The sequence below is a fragment of the Mastigoproctus giganteus genome, chromosome 11, assembly GCF_048544385.1.
Source record: "Mastigoproctus giganteus isolate SK-2022 chromosome 11, ASM4854438v1, whole genome shotgun sequence".
In the NCBI taxonomy this organism is placed as follows: Eukaryota; Metazoa; Arthropoda; class Arachnida; order Uropygi; family Thelyphonidae; genus Mastigoproctus; species Mastigoproctus giganteus.
The window spans coordinates 140,751,771-140,773,829 of record NC_143585.1 but is presented as its reverse complement, the minus strand read 5'-3'; the positions used below and the strand labels follow the sequence as shown (position 1 = coordinate 140,773,829).

General features: G+C 36.0%; 1 protein-coding gene across 1 annotated transcript in view; it reads left to right on the top strand.

Moving 5' to 3' along the window:
* The window catches only part of LOC150078477 (uncharacterized), a 265,739-nt gene that overhangs the window by 235,438 nt on the left and 8,242 nt on the right, over positions 1 to 22,059 (top strand). The window contains exon 16 of the mRNA XM_090384580.1: positions 11,085 to 11,197. Coding sequence (XP_090240706.1) covers positions 11,085 to 11,197 — 113 coding nt within the window. The remainder of the gene's footprint in view (positions 1 to 11,084; positions 11,198 to 22,059) is intronic.

Here is a 22,059-nt window from a genome sequence, read left to right as displayed (position 1 = left end):
TACAAATATCCCATCACTGCCAACCTTATTAACGTCAAGAGACTGAGAGCCAAAACGTGTTTCCTCCAGCCAAAGGCCAAAAAACATTCATGGGTAAAATTTGCCTTCTCAATCAACAAAGATACTGATAATCTGGGAAAAAATAAAGAAGCTAAACAGGAAATATCATATGTCACCTTCTATTATTATTAACTGGAATTGGAAGGAGATCTCCTCTCCTGGGGAGATTGCCAATGCCTTAGGAACTGTGTTCTGTGAATTGTCTGCCTCAAACACATATCAACCATCTTTTCAAAAAATTAAAGCCGAAGCTGAGAAAAGGAAACTGAACTTCAAAGCTACATGTTCTTTATCCTATGACCATCCACTCACAATATCTGAACTGAAAGATTCTATATATACCTCAAGAAACAGTGCTCCTGATTCTGACAGAATTTACTATATAATGCTTCAACATCTCAATCAGAAATCACTTTCGTCATTGTTAAAATTTTACGATCTGATATTCACAGAACATATATTCCCCACTTCCTGGCAACATTCTTATATAATAGCTATACAGAAAAAGGTCTTCGATTCCTCACAGTTATAGACCAATTTCTATGACCAGCTGCTTGAGTAAGACTTTGGAAAAAATGGTTCACCATCGATCCACCTGGTATCTTAAATCCCGAAACATAATTATAACAATCAGTTTGGTTTTTGAAAGAATAGATCTTCCCTAGACCTCATGACAAAAGCTGAATCAATCATAAGAAACACATTCATCAGAAATCAACATCTCGTCATGATATTCAAGAAGGCTTTTGATACCACATGGTGATACGGCATCCTAAGAGATCTCCATTCTGTTCATATGATAGGCCATTTACCATGTTTTATTCAAAGCTTCCTTTGACATAGATCTTTCCAAGTTAGGTATCAGCAGGTTTTATCTCGAACATACATACAAGAAGATTTCACAAAACTCTGTTCTTAGTGCCACTCTGTTTACATTACGAATAAACAATATCCTGTCAACCCCCCCGAGTGCCAAGCAAGTGATCATGGTGATTTGAAAGTGTCTTTTCTCCAAGCAACTGATTAGAGAGATTGTTAAAACCTTTAAAATCATAGAGGGAGGATGATCGAAACCAAACTTAATGACCATCACTTAATGTTACTGAATACTGGTGTATATACCTATGTCCACCTGCCTACAGGATCAAGCTCTGCTCTGGACCTGTCCATATATTCATCATCCATTTATCCTAGCCTTGATTGGATAGTATTTACTGACCTTCACAACAGTGATCACTTCCCTATAATTTGCAAAATACAGACAGATACAAACTATACGTCCAACCAACAGATTACATGGAATTTTCACTGAGCTAACTGGGAGAAGTTTTCGAAACCAATCCAATTTGATAACCACTTGATCCTTATGTCTATTAATAATGTCACTAAACATATAGTAGAACAACTGCTTGTAGCTGCTGCCAGCACAATACCAAAAGTAAACTTTACCAAACAAAGATATAATGGTTGGTGGAAAAGGGATTGCTTTCTTGCTAAAAGAAAACAAATAAAGCTTGGAACATTTTTCGCCAAAATTCTACAACGGAGAATCTTATAAACTATAAACGATTGAAAGCTGAAGCATGCCAAATTCATAGATAAGCTAAACAGGATGCATGGATTTGATTCACTTCTACCATCTGTAGAAACACTGACCCCAGAATAATCTGGAGAAAGATCTGTATCCTCAGTGGAAAATGTCAACAAACCAAGGCCCCTTTATTCCACACTCGCTTTAAAATCTTGTCCTTTATCTAAACCTTGGTTTTTCAATAAATGTGCTAAGGCTGTTCAAGAGAAGAACGTTGCATATCGTAATTGGCTTGTTTCCAATTCTTCAGTGTCCTGGAAAGGAATGGATATTTCTTCTTCAACTGATATTGCAGAGGCATTAGCAGAAACATTCGCAGCCACTTCGTCCTCTCAGTCTTATGAAGACTCATTTAGACGCAAAAAAATGCCTATGGAAAAATATCAAATTAACTTTGTTAAAAACTAATCTTATTCTTATAACCTTCCGTTCACTATTAATAAACTCAATGAAGCTTTCCAGAATTCTCAAAATATTTCTGCCGGACCAGATGGCATTTTCTACGTAATGTTTCGCCACCTCAAAATCTCAACTACTGAAACTCAAATGCAAACTCAAAATCTACACTACTGAAATTTTTCAACAGACTCTTTGAGGAGAATGTTTACCCTGATACACGGCATCAGTCAGTTGTGGCCATAGCAAAATCGGGGAAAGATGCTTCCTCCCCCAATAGTTATTATCCTATATCTTGGACCAGCTGTTTAGGAAAGATACTAGAAAAGATGGTTCCAGGAGACCTGTCTGGATTATCCAAGATCAAGATGCTATAACCTGCCACCAATTTGGTTTCTGCTGTAACAGGTCTACAACTGATGTCCACATCAAGGTCGAAGCTCACATTCAAAATGCCTTTGTTAAAAAAACAGCACATGGAAATGATAACGTTTGATATTACCAAAGCATTCGACACAAACTGTAGATATGGAATCTTCCAAGACTTATACAAACTTGGACTGAGAGGTAACCTGTTGCGATTCATTCAGAATTTTCTCCATCTCAGGACCTTTCAAGTATGAGTCTCCGGAATGAGGTGTCCAAAATTCACATGCAAGAAGGAGTACCTCAAGGGTCGATTTTAAGTGACACACTTTTTGCGTTACATACCAGTGGCATTATTTGAAACATCCCAGCTGTGGTGGAAACTTATGTGTGCAGACTCAACCCTTCCCACCTATTCCATCATGCAGTGTGACTGATGACTTTTGAGGTTATGATGGACATCATGGCGAGATCCAATCTTCCTTACATTTCTAGGGTACAGTCTAAAACGGTGTTCGCAGGCCGGCCACTAGTTAGTACACCAGACCGAACCTATTGGTAACTCTCTAGGAGGCTTCTGGATCAGCTAGTGTATAATCTTGCTACTTCTACACTGCCAGATAGTGACTGGAGGGAGTCCGAGTAGTTTGTGTGCGAGGGTCATTGTCGAGGCCACGTTATGTCAAGGATCTGAATATATTCTTACCATGTGTACGCCATATCGAAAAATTTTATTACTTCATACAGCATGTTGCCCCCCCACTTTTTCTTACTATTAAATACCCACTTTTTCTTACCATGAATTGTCAAACTAATACAGTAAGCTTATCTGCGAAAAGATCTAAACCTCCCAAACACTTCCTAGTTCATTTCACAAATATACGTGGTCTCAATTCTAATCTCAACAATGTCCATTTCCACTTGCAGTCTGCCAAACCCATGTACTTTTTCTGAGAGAATCTCAGTTATGTGGTCTTCCGTTCATTTACCTACCAGAATACTGGACAGTCCTAACCATACAGCCAACAAGCTTCATATTTTTCTCACAAACAACCCGTCGAAGTGAGTGGTCCTTTAGGCACCTCAGATCACAACTTGGTGATTATCTCTTCTCCAATGGAGCCTTAATCTCATGGCTATTCCCAACCTCTTGTTATTTGGCATTACAGGGATGAAAAATGGGATGACCTTGCGAGATTTCTTTTCTTTTTTCCTTGGTTGGATTACTGTTTCAAATTTTCTGATGTCAACATTTCCTCAGATCGTATCATTAAAATTATGCTTGTAGGATAGGAATCCTTTATTCCACACTCCACTTTAAAATCTCGTCCTAAACCTTGCTTTTTCAATAAATGTGCTAAGGCTGTTCAAGAGAAGAATGTTGCATATCGTAATTGGCTTGTTCCAATTCTTCAGTTTCGTTTTCTGCCTACACCAAAGATCGCAACAATTGTAAAGCAGTTATTAATCAGTCCAAACTAGATTTTGAACAGGCTAAGAGTAGAAAACTTGCTGCTTGCCCTAATGGTAGCCGAGCATTCTGGTCTCTTGCCAAAGCTATTGTTCGCAACTTTTGCCCATCTTGGCTCCTACCTCTGTCAAAACCAGATGGTTCTGTTGTCACTTCAGCCAAGGATTAAGCTGACATGCTAGCATCCCGTTTTTCTTCCAACTCATGTATTAATGATCTTGATAAAACATCTCCCACTATTCCCAACACACTCCGTTTAATGCCCTCTGTGGTCTTCCATCAAAAGGATATCAGGATTTTGACGAAACTTGATGCTCAGAAAGCTCCAGGTCCTGATGGTATTTCTGCACTTATTCTCAAAACCTGTGCTCCTGTTCTTTGCTGCCTTTTTTCAATTTCTTATTTCAAAGGTGTTTTTCCTTCTGCTTGGAAATTTGCTAATATCCAGCCATTTCCTAAAGGGTGACAAATCCCTCCCATCCAATTAAACGATCTAGAAACCTTCTGTCTGATCAGCGATCGCCAGTAAGGATTCCGTCAGTGCCAATCCACTGGTGGGTTGGCACTGGCTTATGTTACCCATTTATGGACAAATTCAGTGGAAAAGTTTGGTGAAACAAGCAGTTGCTCTTGAAATCTCAAAGGCTTTCGATCATGTTTAGCATAAAGGTCTTCTAAACAAACTTCCATCTCATGGTTTGCCAACTGTTTTTTTTTAATTGGTTATCCAGTTTTCTCTCTGATCACTCACTAGAGTGATGGTAGATGGCTCTCTATCTTCTAACTTCTCCACTAATGCTGGTGTCCCCCAAGGTTCAGTTCTTTCCCCCACTCTTTTCCTCTTGTATTTTAATGACCTTCTTCCATTGACTGGAAATCCTGTCCATAGTTTTGCCGATGATAGCACATTGCATTCCACTTTCCAGTTTGAGAAACCTTGCCCTGCTCAATCAGCTTCAACCTCCCAAATATCCATTACCAATTCCTTAAATGGCAATCTCCAGGTAATTCTCCAGTGGGGCAAAGACAACTGAGTTGATTTAAATCCTTCTAAAACCCCGTCTCGTCTTATATCTCGCAAAAAGGATTCTTCTGCTCGTATGCTTATCTTTGGTGACACTCCAATTTCTAGGCAAGATGATATATCTCTTTTGGATATTACCCTGACTTCTAATCTCTCTTGGCACAAGCACATTACAAATATTGCTTCCTCTGCATCTAAAAAACTTGGTTTTCTCTTTCATTCTTGGCATTACTTTTCTTCCAAACAGCTGTTTAGTTTTCTTCCAAACTCTGTACAAATCGCAAATCTGCCCTACCATGGAATATTGTTCGCACACCTCATCAGTGCCTCCAAAACCTGTCTCAGGCTTCTAGATTCCAATGAGAAGAGGTCAGTTAGGTTAATTAATGACTCATCTCTAACAGAGTCTCTCCACTCGCTGTCTCATAGATGTACTGTTTCTGCTGCATGCCTTTTCTACAGATACTTCCATGGGCACTGTTCTTCTCAGTCGGCTTCTATAATTCCCGCTCTCTCTTTCAAAACAGTCCGAACACGTGCCACCACCAGCCAACATTTACTGTCCAACTTCAAACTCACAGAACCAACTTTTCATCTTCCTCATTTATTCATTCAACTGCCGTTTTCTGGAACAACCTTCCTTCGTACTTCTTATTTTCCTGAAAATTACAGTCTACAGAAGTTCAAGTCTAATGTCAACAAATATCTTCTTTCATCTTCTCAACCTCCAACCCAAGCACAGTACTAAGTACTCTAGGTTCTAATATCTTTCATTTGGGGTTTTCAGAAAAAAAAAAGATGATCTTGCTATTTCCTGTCAATCATCAAACATGGCTTACCATTGAAAGACAACTACAGATAGAAATAAACAAAATTGAAATGTGGGTGAAATGTAATTGGCTATCAATTAACCAAGGGGAAAACAGCAGCAATACACTTCTGTAAATTGCGATTGCTTCATCCGGAACCTCTGTTATAACTGAAAGGCAGAGAAATACCGATCACAGATTCCATAAGATTATTGGGTTTTAGACACCAAAATTAATTTTCATAAGCATATAACGTACCTTTGAACTACATGCCACCAGAAATTAAACATCTTTCATGCAGTATCCTCAGCATTTTGGGGTGCCGACAGGCAGTCATTGCTGAATTTACATTGTGCTCTAATCTGGTCATGATTAGATTGTGCAGCTATAGTATATGCTTCAGCTAAAAACAGCATGTTGCGTCTTTGAACATCATCCAACACAGTGCCGTTCGACCTGCACTAGGTGCCTACAGAGCTTGTACATTGAATCACATGGCCTTTTTATCTTAGAAGACAATGTCTACTCTGCCAATACGCTGCCAAAATAAGAAACTCTCCCTCTCATTCTTGCTGGGTATACCTCAACCAACCTCTTTGGCCAACACTTTATGAATCCCAGCCTAATGAAACCAGATCTGCTGGGATATGTTTTCAAGAAGTAATACAGAAGTGGAAAATTGATCTCAATAAAATTGAGGTAAGTACAAATATGCCTTTACCTTCATGGAACAGACATGATATAGATGTTGATCTATACTTCGCTCAGTGGTCAAAAATATCATTCCATCGGTTAACATCCGACAATTACATGCCAATTATACTTCGGAACACATTAGGAAACTCAATCTATACAGATGGCTCTAAGTCCCACTCACAGGTGCAGCAGCTGTATTCTCTTTGGATGTAATCTCAAAATCACTTCCAGTTGAGTGCAGCATACTTTCTGCAGAACTGTGTGCTATACAGCTTGCATTAAATGAAATATGTCAACAATCGTTTCTCTCTCGCTGTCTCGGCCATACAGGGTAAACAACATTCTCATCATCCTCTCCTACAAGAAATTGGCTTTCTTATCAGCCGATGTCAAAAAAACATCAGCTGATAAGAAGGCTCACAAATAACTCTACTTAGCATCAGAAGAAAGTTGCTGATGATATACTCAGCTAAAATTAAAAGCCTGCCTACTCATCCTGTTTGGCCACTGCTGCATGATCCTCAGTGGAAAACCCACTATGAAATAACTCTTTGCTAGATCCCAGGAAAGAATTATTTCAGAAAATGAAAAAGCAGACAGTTCAGCCAAGTCAGCATCAGAACTGCCAAACAAAACAATGATAGTACCATACACTGACTTTAGGCCAATTATTATTAGAGTAAGTGAAGATGAATGGGCCCAGATATGGAGAAACCAAACAAAACTGAATCCACAAATATGGAACTCAAGCATCAGAAAAAGTAGCAGAGAAGACGTAATGCTTGTCAGACTACGAATTGGCCACACTCACCTTACACATTATCATCTACTAGCTAATGTGAATCCCCATCTCTGTTTTCAATGCCAAGTTCAACTTACAGTAAAACACATCCTTTTGGTATGCCTGCACTTCAGAAATTCCAGACTACTTTGCTTCCAAAGTTTTTATATAATAATCAGAATCTACTTACCCTTCAACAGATATTAGATAACTCTGCAAATCTAGATTAACAGTTTAATTTTATTCGGCAAATCCGATTCGACAAACGAATCTGAAAATCATTGAGTTAGATAAAAAAAAAAAAAAAAAACTGGAAAGGCACATTTTGGCTTTTGATGCCCTTGTGTCTTAAAACCCGTAATTAACAACAACATATCCTGTCGTTCCCAGAATATGAACTATATTGAGGGACATCTACAAATATCCATAAATAGCATTGAATATGGATGGCACAAAATGGATACAAACTGTCAAGCCACAAATCTACAGCCATACATTTCTGCACAAAGCACAGAATGCATCCTGAACCTGAGTTGCACTTGGGCAATTACCCTCTACCAATCGTGAACAGTATTCACCTCTTAGGGCTAATTTTTGATAAGAAGTTAAACTTCCAGGAGCACATCAAATATCTAAGAACCACTTGCACAAAGAAAATGAATGTACTCTGGGTCATCTCCAGTACATCTTGGGATGCAGATCGTTATACCCTGCTCCACTTATATAAGTCCCTAATCAGATCTCAGCTAGACTACAGAGCACCTGTTTATGACTCAGCTAGGGAAAGCACCTTAGCCCATCCAACACTCTTCTCTTAGGATAGCCCTAGGTGCATACCGAACATCACCAGTTCAAAGTCTTTATGTTGAGGCTCACAAAAAACTCCACTTAGCATCAGAAAAAAGATGTTGCTGATGATATACTCGGCTAAAATTAAAAGCATGCCTACTCATCCTGTTTGGCCACTACTGCATGATCCTTAGTGGAAAACCCGCTATGCAAATAAACCCAGAACAATTCGGCCTACTGGTATCAGGCTACAGAACATAACCGAAAGCTGGAACATTCAGCTTGTTAATATCCTCAGAGAATTAAAATATCCAGATTCCCCTTGGACTACCTTCACACTTTCTTCTGATGAATACTTTGAGCAACGGGGTAAAGGTTCTATAGCAAATATTAACATCCAACAATTATATTTTGCTTGTACACAAAAGTACCCCCAGTTTACCAAGATCTATACAGTTGGTTCAAAGTCTGACAGTCAAGTGGGTGCAGCTGCTGTCTTCCCTAAAAAACTGTTTCCATTTCGCTTCCAACAGAATGCAGCAGTTATACTGCTGAGCTTCATGCCATTAAGCTTGCTCTGAAAAACATCTCGTTCCTGTCAATAAATAAAAGCATTATATATGCTGATTCACAGAATGCTGTTTTAGTTTTGAAAGGCACTTTCTTACCTAACAATCCTTTATTGAAACTTATAAGACAAGCTGATGCATGAGAAAACTGTTATCTTCCCTTGGATCCCTGGCCACAGTGGTATTCCAAGAAATGAATGTGCAGATGGAGCTGCACGGAAATTCGACTTTATGTAAGTTTTTGCTGGCCAGTGCAAACTTAAAAAAAATCATGGAAACATATTTTGCAACCCATAGGAATAAATGGAGATATCATGAAAATATCGTAATGTGAACTCAATAGCACATTGTTTTTTTTTTTTTTTTTTTGGTAATTTGTTCCAAGACTTCAGAAGATGAAATTTTCGCTATATAACTAAGCTATTTATCTCTCGAAAAAGTCATTTTTATAATGGAAATTGCACTACACTTTCATAGTTATTATATGTTCCATTATAAGAATCAATTTTGAATGTCTTTGTGATATTTTTCTAAAGCACATTTCTGGAGGTCATTACCATAAAACAATAAAAACAATTTGCACTTTCCGGTTTATTGAACTTTTCTGTTAGTGCAATCTATTATAAACGGGTAGTAAACTCGATCTTACTGCATTTGCGATAATACTGATAACTGGAATTCTGTAGGTTTTTACGTTATGGTATTATGGTGAAATGAGTTCCCTTTCACTGAAATCCTCAATCATATAAAAAACAAATAAATTTTCAGAATCTTCTCTTCATTCCTATTTACTTATTACAATGATGAAAGGAAAGGGACCAATGGAAAGTGCAAGTACTGGCAGTACTAGGAAACAAAACAAAATTGATTTAGAAATGAAGATGATTAATTAAGAAGTACAAAGCAGGACAGAGTTTGTCATCTATTGCACGGAATTAGGTCTCGCTGCTTCAACAGTGAATACTATATTAAGGGACAGTGCACGTATAAAAAAAAATATTAGCCATCAGTGATCACAAAACAGCATTCAGGTGTTATATCGAAGATGGAAAAGCTATTAATAATATGGATGGAAATCAGATTCAGAAGCGAGTGCCCCTGAGTTCAGTGGCCATTCAAACAAAAGCAAGAAATATTTATGAAGATATTAAGGATAAGTACGGCAAACCCCAAGCCAAGTTTGTGGCAATCAACTGGTTATTTAATAGGTTCAAGCATCATGCTGGTTTCTAAAACATTAAAGTATGCACCAGTGCCGATTCTGCAGCTGCAGAGAAATTTTGTGATGTGTTGGGAAAAAACCCCTTCTAAATCTCCACAGCCCTCAACTTCCGCAGTGGCGTGCTTATCACCTGGAGAGTTAATTCTGGCAACGATGCTCAAAAGGTAAAACTTGCTGACGTTTTGCATGTCTCCTCTCTCTTTTTGTAATTTTTGTAATTTTTCCTATGCCTGAGATAAAAAAAAATTAATAAATAATTCTATTTACATGTTCGTTGAATATTTCTTTTTTGCTTCAATCAAATTCAGCACGCATAGTTGGTTGCGAGTGCAAGTCGGGGAGTGGCTGTACTCCTTGAATGTAGCTTGTTCAACAATGCCCGACAAATGTCTTTTAGTTTCATTTCAGATCTACACCAACCTCTGTCTCTCAATAGCATCAGAGGTAAAGAAGCAAATCTCTCTGAATTCTTTCTCTATTTAAAACAAATTCAAACGTATGACCGTTTCTAAGTGCTGCACAAGCAGTTCTTATAAGTAAAGTCAATTGATTTGGGAGGTGCAGTATGGCCTAGGTTGCCCTTGCACCAGAAAACACCACAACAACAACAGTCAAGTTTATCCTCTTGTTGTATTTAACATTAACATTTCTGCACTTTTTTCAGTTTATCATGTAATGCATGTGGATAGACCAGACAGGAGCAGAATATTCCAAGCTTGGTCTTACATAAATATTATTCAAAATGATATTTTTTAATATGAATATTTTGCCAATTTTGGATTTTAAAATGACTTGAACAAAATATTAATGGGATTGTTCCACACCATTTTGAAATATTGAGCTAGCTATATAGTTAGGAGCTTATGCTATAGAATTCTATGGATGAATGCCACAGAAAGGTAATAGTCACATACAGACAAGGTTAGACTATAACTTATGAAATGTCTGGTCACATTTGAACAATTGTCATATTACATTGCCACTTTCCTTTATAATTGATATTGTAAATTACAACATCCAAAAAAATAATAATAATAATAATAAATAAATAAAATAAATCCAGTTTTAAGAATTTGTTTTTACATAAGTTAAACAGATAGATTTTAAGAATAGATGAACAACAGGAAGGAAAAAATAAGGTCGGTAGAAAGCGTAACATCTGAATAAAAAGAACAATTTAAATCTCCACAATGCAATTAAAATAGGCAGTGGTGCAAGAATAGATTGACTTTTAAACTTTAATGTTTATTTAAATTTATCACACATTAAAATTTAAATTTTCAGGAATTTATTCCTTCTTGATATTACAGGGAATGGTTGGAAGAGAAATCCTTCAGATGTTTGAACAGAATGAGAGGTTACCCCAACCAGAACACTGTCCAGCAGCAATTTATGAAATAATGAGGAGCTGTTGGAAATATAAGTAAATTGGAATTTTTTTTCCCCTTGTGTGACATTTACAAAATAAAATTTGAATTAAATTATATTAAAAATGATTTTAGATAATTTTAGTGCATATTTACTTTACTTTGATGGAAACTCATTAAATATGTTTTTCACAAGTTAAGGTTTTTTTTTCTTATCTGTATATATGCATATAAGGGTTGTTTTATAAAAACACATTTGACACGTGACACTTCTCAGCCAGCGGGAAACACATACACACATAAACCAACAGTTCAAAAGACCTGCATTGTTTACTTTTTGTTATGGTGGTTGTGTGTAATAATTTTTTTTATTTCAGATAGACTGCATTCAGTGATTTTGTTTTTAATTTGAGTACCTGTTAGTGCTATTATGAAGAGGAAGTAGGAATGGCAGATGAGCCTTGGTGTTGTCATTTTGAACCAGCGGTCTAAACTCTCTGGATACAATGGAAGTATCAGAAGTTCCCAAGAGTGAAAAAATGTTGATTCCATGTTTCACCAGGGAAAATTATGGTAACTACAGCTATCCCCTGTTTAGTACACTTTCATTTTTGCACAGTTTTCAAACAGTGTGAATTTTTTTGTTAGCACAGATATAATTTGTGCTTTTGCACAGTTTTCTTGCCAAAGAACTTATTACAAAAAGTTTCGTGTTTCATGCATCTCCATTTTTCTTCATATGCACCATGTCAGATGAGTGGATGTTGTTACTTAATCTCAACCTTAAGATTAATTTATACATCACAATGACTATTCTTGTACTAAACTCAACTGGAGCTTAGTTAATCTCGAGATTTAAGTTCTAGATTGTGCCCTCACTGCTTGCATCCTCATACAACATGGAAAAAAAGAATGCTTTAGTGTTTTGTTATGTATTTTGAGGTTAGTGGTGCCATGTGCATTGTCTGTGGTTTGTGATTGTGCTACAAGTAGCTGAATATATTAAAATCTAAGAAAAAACTATTGATGATTGAAATTGCCAAAATCACATGTTGCCTTTACTTCACATTACCATATTTTCCAGGTCAGTCTTTTACTGTGTGTCAAGCAGTGAAAATTGCTTATTACATTCATGCTCTGAATTTTTTGAGATTATTTGTGATTCATATTTTAAAGGAATTTATCCCTCATTATGCCTTCAAAAAGATCACCTTCAACTTGCACTAGTAAGAGCCAATTAGCAGTGAAACTTGCAGTGCTTGACGCGACTGATGTTTCTAATTCAAGGGTTGTTTGAATCTACTCTGCATACCATAAGAAAATAAAGACAAAATGAAAAAGAGTGGTCGGATTGTAATTCCATCATCGTCTCTGACATTGCAGCATTTACATAGTCTGATGATGGAGAAAATGGATGTGTGTGTTATTAATAATGTGGATTGAAAACCAACCACAACAATGAATCCTGTTAAGCACGCTAATAATTCAAGAGAAAGCCATGAGTGTCTTAGAAGATTTAAAAAGTACATATATAAGAAAGAATATATATATATATATATATAAGAAACTACATATATAAGAAAGAATGTATGTAGATTAATAAAGTACTGGGATATGTCAATGCAAAGTTAAATTTTCATTTTTTTTTAAATTTATTTATTTTTTATTAATTTTTTTAAAAGCTTTATGGTATGGGGACTACTACATTGCATTATGCTTATGGAGATTACAATTGAAGATTTTAACAAGGAGGGTTTTTGCGTACAGCATTCGAGTGAGCTGTTGCTTGGAAGACTAAAAAAATGTTCTGTTTATACTCTGCCATGACCATGTAGGAAAAAGGAGTTTATAACCAGTCATTTTAAACAAGATTATTATCATTTACTGTGTTTCGTGGTCATGTGGGCTTGAATCACAGTCAACTGAAACATGTATATATTACTGCACTCCCACCCTGACTACTTGTTATGTAAGCAAATTTGTATCTGCTGTTGATTATGTACACTATATTACCAAAGTATCTGGGACTGGAAAAAATTACCCATCTGCTATCTACATGCAACAAACAGAAATAAAATCATCACCTTTCTTTCATGTTAGAAGCAAGCAGATCAGTGAATTAACTTCCATTGGCACAACATGTACAATGCCATATTAGCAATCAGTCTTTGTGCTAGTTGCAACAGATCGTGCACGTCAAACATGGCCAGAAGGGGAGCATAGAATGTACGATACCAAATATACAGACATTGACTACAAACCCAAAAACTCAATCCAAATATCTGTTTTGTCATTGTTAGGTTAGGAAATTTGCTGAATTCATTCACAATTTACCTTTTCCAATATCTGCTCACTTAACACTTTGACAGGGCTTGCCTATTAGTTATCCATTTGATGCATAAGTTTATTCATTGAAGTTATAAATTTCATGAAATGTCATCCTATGATTAGCAATCAGCGGGCAGAAATTATAATATAAATTTATAGGTAGTATAGCCATTTCAGAGTACCTTCCAAACCTATCCAAATATTTCTAAAAAAAAATCATGACCATGCTATCAGGTTAGGTTACCAGGCAATCCTGAGAGTACCCTCAATGAATAAAATCATGCATCAGAGTGATTAATTGATTGTTAAATCATGTCAAGGTGGCCAGTGAGCCACCATCAAAAAAGCATTTACTGACAAAGCTAAGGAACAATTAAATTTCTTATAAACATATTGTCTGTGCAGTAGCTGGGTTTTCTAGTATATTACTAAATTCAAAGAATATTATATTGCTGCCAATAAAAGTATATCAGACTGCTCACCATAAAACCACATTAAACCAAATATTGTTCAACCACAGTGATAAACATTCAAATAAAACTACCCATTCACATTAATCTGAAAATTTCTGTGTCTGGCCCAGTCATTCAAAAATATTTAAGTTCCTCATCAGAGAACTATTTGCCAAATAAGCAGGGACTTTATATTTTAAAATTGTTTTAAAATATATTTTTGTGTGTGGTGAGATGGAAGCATGGGCTTATTGTTAAATTTTCACCAGTAGTGTTTTTCACTTGTCTAGTTATTTTAAAATTTGTAAATTCAAGGTTATTTGTGTTTTAAACCTTGACAATGTCCACATCAAAGCCATATTCCAGTAGAAGATACAAGATAAGAGATGTGTATTTCAAGAGATATAGGAAGATGAATACTTCAGTAATTAGGTGAGAGGTGTCAAATAAAGGATGTTTGGATCATGCTATAAAATAGATTAAATTTATTGAGTCAACAATTATTTACATACTTTTTTTCTCTCTCAACCTGACAAATCATTTATTTTCTTTCTTTCTTAGTGTCTTTCTTTCTTTGAAAACTTTCTGTAGTTTAAGTTTTCCTAATGTTAATAGTAATTTTTTGTGACAATTTTAGCTCGAGCTGACTTTGATTTTCTAGCTGTATGTATCCAGCTGGTGAACATGAAATTACTGATAACCTTACATAACTTATTTATTTTCCTACTAGAATACCAGACAGTCCTAACCTCACATTTCACATTCTTTAAATTTTATGTAACTGAACAGTTCAAAGTACACCGTTCACATTAGCTGCTCTATAGGTATCTCACATCACCGCGCCTCCGTAGCCAGGTGGGAAGGAGCAGCAGTGCGTAGCACACGCTTCTTGATTAGACCGGGGTTCGAGCCCGTCACCACCAAATACAGAGAATGCGGAAAGGTCAGGGAATGACCACCGCATATCATGGAGCAATATGGCCTTAGTTGCTAATGCTCCAAATAAACAAACAACAACATCTCACATCACCAGGTTGTGATTTGAGATAACTCCAGATATCTATCCCTTTTCCACCTGAATTTTTTGCTTATCACTCTTCTCATTCTTGTGCTGTTTGGCATTATAGCAATGACAAATAAAATGATCTGTATGATTACCTTTTCCCTTTTTGAACTATTGTTTTAAATCTCTTGTTCCCCCTATTTGCTTGGATTTTACATCACAGAAATTAATCTTGTGCCATTGAAATATTTTATTCCTTAGTTTGTACTGAATTTTTTGTGAGAATAAAATCTTTTATTCCTGACTCCTCATTGAATTTTTGTTCTCTATTTGGGTGCCATCATTGTTTTCTGACAGTAATTCTCTGTGCTTAAAAAGTATTCTTCTAAAATGATATAGTTATTTGTTATTTCCGGTGTCCTTTGCATTTGCTTTGATTACAAATAGCTCTCTGTCTTAAAAATTATAAGGGAGCTGGGAAAGGAAAGTCACCTTTCTTCCAGGTGGGAAGGAGCAGCAGTGCATAGCACACGCTTCTTGATTAGACCGGGGTTCGAGCCCCTCACCACCAAATACAGAGGATGTGGAAAGGTCAGGAAATGACCACCGCATGTTCCGGAGCAATATGGCCCTAGTTGCTAATGCTCCTAAAAACCAAATAACAAACAAACAAACATCACCTTTCTTTTCTTTTTTGTTTTTATATTGCATGCTAACTTTACTAACCTCTTTTGATTGGTAACTCAGTGGCACTCCTTTTGTTTCCCCCCTTGGCAGGGTCAGAAACTTAAGTGAAACAACCCCAGAGCTAAAAGGAATAGAATGACCTCCACAAATCCTATGGGAAATGAAACCCTCCACAGAGTGACTTTGTGATTGATGACTTATACTCGTGTAATGTCAAGTATTGAAGGACGAATCTAAATAATCTGAGCTCCAATGTATCTTATATTATACTCTGCGCAAGACCAGTCTCTAAATACATTTTCATTGTTTAAAGTTCAAAAATGTATCAGAAACTTAATTGGTTCTGCCTAAAACAATAAAGTGCTTAGTAGTCAAAGAGTTTGAAATGCTTGATATTCTGACCATCTGAAAGTTACAGTTGGAGAAATATCTGTCACTGTCTCCCCCTCATGCTATTCTAAACACTTTTTATGGTGTAATAGCTGAGTGGGGCTTTTGGAACCTGTGAGAAGAGGAATTGTTGACTGCACTAAAATACTAGAGAATTATACATGCCAAATGAATATTTGTTAAATAAGACTGTGCTCTTGTTCCCACATGGAAAATAATCGTAATATTTGATATGTCCAGGATAGCTATCCTAATTGTTGCCTAATGCCATATATCCCTAGTCCCAAAAGTGTGATCATGTGATATTGCTTGTTCCTGGTGCCCAATTCCTTGGCCCAATCCTGGAGAAATAATTAATATTCATCAAATAACTTTGAACCAGTTGTTTAAAAATATTAAACATCCTCAAAGGATTATCTACTACATTAACTGTAGTTTGTTTAGGCATTGAGAGGGCTTGATACTGTTTGATGTTATGGCATTAAATTTTCTCACAAACAACCACCTATTTGAAGGTATCTTGACCATGCTTGGCAGTGTTTGTGTGAAAATACAAGTTGTAAAATATTGCTGGATCCCTAACCACATTGGCATCCTTGACAATGACTGTGCTGCTGGATTCACCAAAGAGCCAATTGGTAATGCTTTTACAAATCCTTTTATCGATTATAAGCATCTTGCACTGACCTGATCTATACACCACTAGCAAGACATATTGCAATCTCAAAATAGTAACAAACTCCTACAGATTAAGCCAGACTTTCAATCCTGGCCATCCAGTTTCTGCCAAACTAAAAATGATGAGGCAACTCATGAAACAATTCGCATGCACACACACACAAGTTTACATGCAGAATATCTCTTTCTTACTGCTGTATTCAGCTTATAGTCCATCATATCAGCGTTGACTGCCCTCTCTGCAACAGAGTTCAGCACAAAAAAATTTGTTGTGAGAAACTACATACTACTCCTACTTTAAAACAAATCCTAAATGATGGTACTGACATTGATTCAGTGTCATACAATCCATAATTACAACCTTTGTTTGGTGCATTATGGGCTTTAGTTTTCTCTTGTACTATAAAGCTCTTAAACAACAACAAACAACCCCAGGGGCTCACATCTGGTGAGTATGGGCTTGACACACCCAGGGTCTTGAGCTGAATATCATCATTCTTCTCTTTCTTGGTGATTTCCTTCCTCTCTCTCTCTCTCTCAGGATAACTCAGAATTTTTTTTTTTTTTTTTTGGCTGACGTAGCATAAGCCTCAGGCGTCCTTGCACCATATGGCTAATAATAATAATCATTATCTGAAAACCGTGATTTTTCCCATAAATATATTAAGGCTGTTTTAAGGACAAGAATAAAACATATCATAATAAGCTTTTATCAGGATCTCCGGCTACATTTTCTGCCTGTGCTCAAGTTTTCAATATTTGTAAACAAGTCATTAATAAACCCAAACTTAATTTTTTGGTCTCTTGCATCAGCTGCTGTCCACAGCTTCCGTCCATCAAAATTCAACCTCTTTTAAATTCTGATAGTTTTATTGCAAATGCATCTAAAGCTGACCTATTAGCATTGCTTTGCTACTAAAAATTACTAAGAAAAATTACTTTCCCTCTAAATCTTACATTGATGATCTTGGTGAATTTCCTTCTGCCTTATAAATCACATCCTGCTGAATATCTCCGTTTGTTTTCTGACAAAGCAATTAGAAGGATCCTGAATAATCTTAATGGCAGAAAGTCTCCAGCTTTTGATGGAATTTCTTTTCATATTCTTAAAGCCTATGTTACAGTGTTGATTTCAGTTTTATGTTGTCTTTTTACACTTTTATTTTGCAGCTGTTTGCATTTTGCAAAGAAAAACGACGAATTCCTGTTTTTCCAGTTACCATCCTTATTATCCTCTATGCTTTCCAGAGTAATGGAGATATTTACAAACTTCAAATTTTTATATCTTAAACCTTCCACCTGATTAGCAGTTGACAATATGGATTCCATTAGTACTATTCCAATGGTTGCTTTGTTTTTCACAAAACCACCTGAGACTATGAGACAAACTTCCTCCTGGCTTGATGGGATTATAACCCAGGCTTTCTTCACATTATGTGGAAGGGCAGAAATTGTTACCATTGTGCCACCCACAGGGATAGCCATAGATTGAGTTTGAAGAAATTAAAACAGTTGTTTTAGACATCTCAAAGGCCAGTTATATTTAGCATAAAGCCTTCTTTTTCCACCTTATAGGCTATCTTTTGGTTTTTACCAGTTGGGTAGCTAATTTCTTCTCTGATATGCTCACAGCATGTGATGGTAAATAGCTCTTTTTCTTCAAAATTCTCAACTGATACTGAATTTTCCTTCATTAAATATACAGATAAAGGTAGAAATCCATCTACCTTTTTCACTTTTATATTTAATGATCTTCCGCCCATTCTGTGGAAATTATATCCATGGTTTTGCATAAACGATCACAGCTTCTCAAATATTCATCATAATGAGTCCCTTAATGCTGAACTCCAAGTAGTTTTCCGGTGAGGAAGTATGAACTTATTTCATTTCAGTTCTTCTAAAATGAAACCTTGCCTTGTTTCCTGCAAAGAATAAGAATTTACTGCTTCCTTGCTCATTTTTCACAACATTGTGTGGAAAAGACCTGACTTCCAATCAAGAAGGGAGGAAATATTTATGGTCCCCCCCCACCACCATGTCAAAGTTTGTCAATTTCCAAGTAAGGGTTTTACAGTTTTTCTACCCTCAGAAACTCAGGTTTTTCAACCAACGAAACTGGCAAACCATAGAAATTTTCAGATTACCAGTACAATGCTCTGATCCCTTGTATCTTTAGTGCTCTGCCACAAAAAGAGCAGTTGCAAGCACTCCACTCCCTGCCATATATTTTGAATGAAAATATCCTATTACAGTATAATAAGAAAAAAATTTTGTCTTTAGCGAGAAAGTAGTTGATTGCGGCAACAAACTTCCATCTGTCATTGTGGAAGTCAATAGCTTAAATAGATTCAAGGAAAACTGGACAAACATTTGGAGTGAATGGCTAAGTGATATGGGAAGTTTTTTTTTTTTTTTGTAAGATGGTGTATGATGGTGTATTGTCTTCTTGCATCATATGTCATTGCTAATAAAGTTAAAGTAGAAGGACAGGGATATTTTAAAGAACCCTGAAGGTGAAAATTAAAAAAAATAAAAAAATCGCTTCATGCAGTAAGTACAGAAAGGTTACAGATTAATATTATACAAAAGAAAAATTGGGGGGGGTGATGAAAATTGGTAAGGCAAGGCAATTGGGAGTAATGATTGAGATTATGAGTGTTCAGTAAATTGGGGGCTTGGATGTTATTAATTCAGTTCATAAAGATGATTAAGTAAGAGCATGAGAGAGAATAAGCATGCTAGAGAAAACTATCTAATTGACTGAGCAATATGGCCTATTATATAAGCAAATTTCATTTTGTGCTCTCTTTTTTTTTTTCTTACAACTGGATCAGACTATCTGCAGTACAATTACACTATGATAGTTTTTACCATTCTAAATGTAATTTCACCCTTGAAAATAATTTTGCATGCTGATATTTATAAAAATTTTAAATTTAATATGTCATAAGTGATAAATCAGTCCCCTCTCTCTCAGCTATTTAATTTTTCAAGTGTCCCATAATTGAGGGAAGAAACCGAACATCATCTGCAGTAAACTGTTATTATTTATAAAAATTTAATCATTAATTGGGGGAATATCCTGCAGAAGAGAATATGATAGCTGTGGTCTACCATATTCTCTTTGCATTTATATATGTGAAGAATTCCTTATTTCTCCCCCCCCCCTTTGCTAGCTATTTCTCATAATCTGGCTTTGCCAGCCTAACCTTTTACACTTTGGAAACCATTTCAGTCCAAAGTATTTTCACAGGAAGAGGGAGTCACAGATTCAGTACTTAGCCCCACCCCCATTCATAGTTGCAATAAACACACCAACAGAGAAGGTTCCAAATGCAGTGTATATTGCATTGCATTGTTGATAATCTCAGCATTTCTTGCCACTCCCAAAATACAAGAACTATAGAGAGGTGGCTTCAAGGAGCCATAAATAAAGTACATGTGCACAAATCAATGGTTTCAGCCTTTAGCACAGAAAACATGTATTCATTTCTGTTGACAACGTAGACTTTATCCCAATGCAGAATTCATATTAGATGGACAACCAATACCATTTCAAACCAGTATTCATTACTCATCGATCATTTTTGACCACAAGCTAAATTTCCTTGAACATGCAGTTGATAACCAATTGCCTGAAAAAGCTAAATATCCTACAAGTTCTCCCAGAAACCAGTGCTGATCATTTAATGCCACTTCATTTATATAGAGCTCTGATCAGGTCCAAACTTGACAGTGGAGTACCATTCTGTGATTCTGCAAAGCCAGCATTCTGCAGTGGTATGACCTCATTTACCACACCACTGTATCGCATTAGGAGCCTCCAATTCCTAGTTTATATGCTGAAGCATACAAGCAGCCCTCTCCATTAGGAGACAACAACCAATGTTGCAATATGCATACAAAGTTTCTTCACTGCCTGATCACCCTAACTCAGTGCTTCTCAAACTTTTTTGGATCACCCCCCCTCCGGTTGAATCACCGCCCCCTAAAATAAAGCCCTCACCAGGGCTTTTTTTTTTAGCCCACCAATATAAAGTGAAGCTAAATAACTGAAATGAATATTTGTCTGTTTGCCTCCAAAAATGTAAATGCAGCCCTGCATGTATGTCTGTGAATTATAAAGAAAACTATTTACTGCACTTTATTCCTTCTTCGTAAAAAATTACAACTACATAAATAAAGTCAGTTATAGTGACTTAAATTAAGTCATAAAAATTACAGTTAATTACATAAATAAGTCGTGATATTAATGGAAATAGTTAATTATATTTTAATATTTAATGCAATGGATGAGCTTGGTGGAGATTTATTAGCTTATCAATATTAGGTTTAATATCTGTAAGTAGAAGTCGTAAATCGCCACGTTTAACAACATCCAGATAATTTCTTTGTTTTGTCAGCAATCGAGATACAGCACTGAAACCGGTTTCGACTAGATATGATGTTGGAAAAGAAATGAGTAATTTTTTTTTACAATTCCCCACAATGCAGGTAATGGTCAGGGATTTTCTTTTGTAACCAAAATTCCTGATATGAATTTTGAAATTTTGGCTTCAGTTCAACTTCATTTTGTAACTCAATCAATTCTTCTTCTACAAAACATTCACCATCGTCATTATTTAAAAAAGGATTTATAACCCAATCTGGAATTTTAAAATTAAGGAGATCTTCGAACCTTCCTGCATATCTCTGTGCAACATTTCTATTTGATAGAAATGTTGCACAGAGTTAGTAGAGTTTCATCAGCTATTTTTTCTTTTTTCTCTATTTCCAACAGATTTGGAAATTGATACAATTCACGTCGTCCTACGTTGCGCATAAATAGCTTTAATTTTGAAATAAATGCTGAAATTTGAGTTTTCGCCTTAATAAGAGTTACATCTTGTCCTTGTAAATGTAAGTTCACTGAGTTGAATCTAGTAAATAAATCTGCAAGATAAGCAATATCAGTTTTCATTTTCTTGAGGTCATTACTAAGTTCGTTGTTCCTATCTTCAAAAAATTCGACAACAGTATCAAAGAGTTCATAAAATCTGTTGAGACAGTTGCCTTTTGACAGCCACCGAACCTCGGAGTGAAGTAGCAATCGTTCGAAATCTTCACTGTTTTGATCACAAAGCTTTCGAAATATACAATCATTCAAAGAATGTGCTTTAATTTTGTTTATAGCAGTAATAATAGTTTGTAGAGAATTTTGCAGTTGATCACCAAGTTTTTTTGCAACTAAATGCTGAAGGTGAATGACATAATGAACAGTAATAATATTTGGCACAGCATTTTTTTAAATAAGCCATAAAATTGAAAACACACCACAGAACATTCAGTGAATTGTAGAATAGTTCTAGAATCAATGTAACTAGTGAATGACCATCACCTG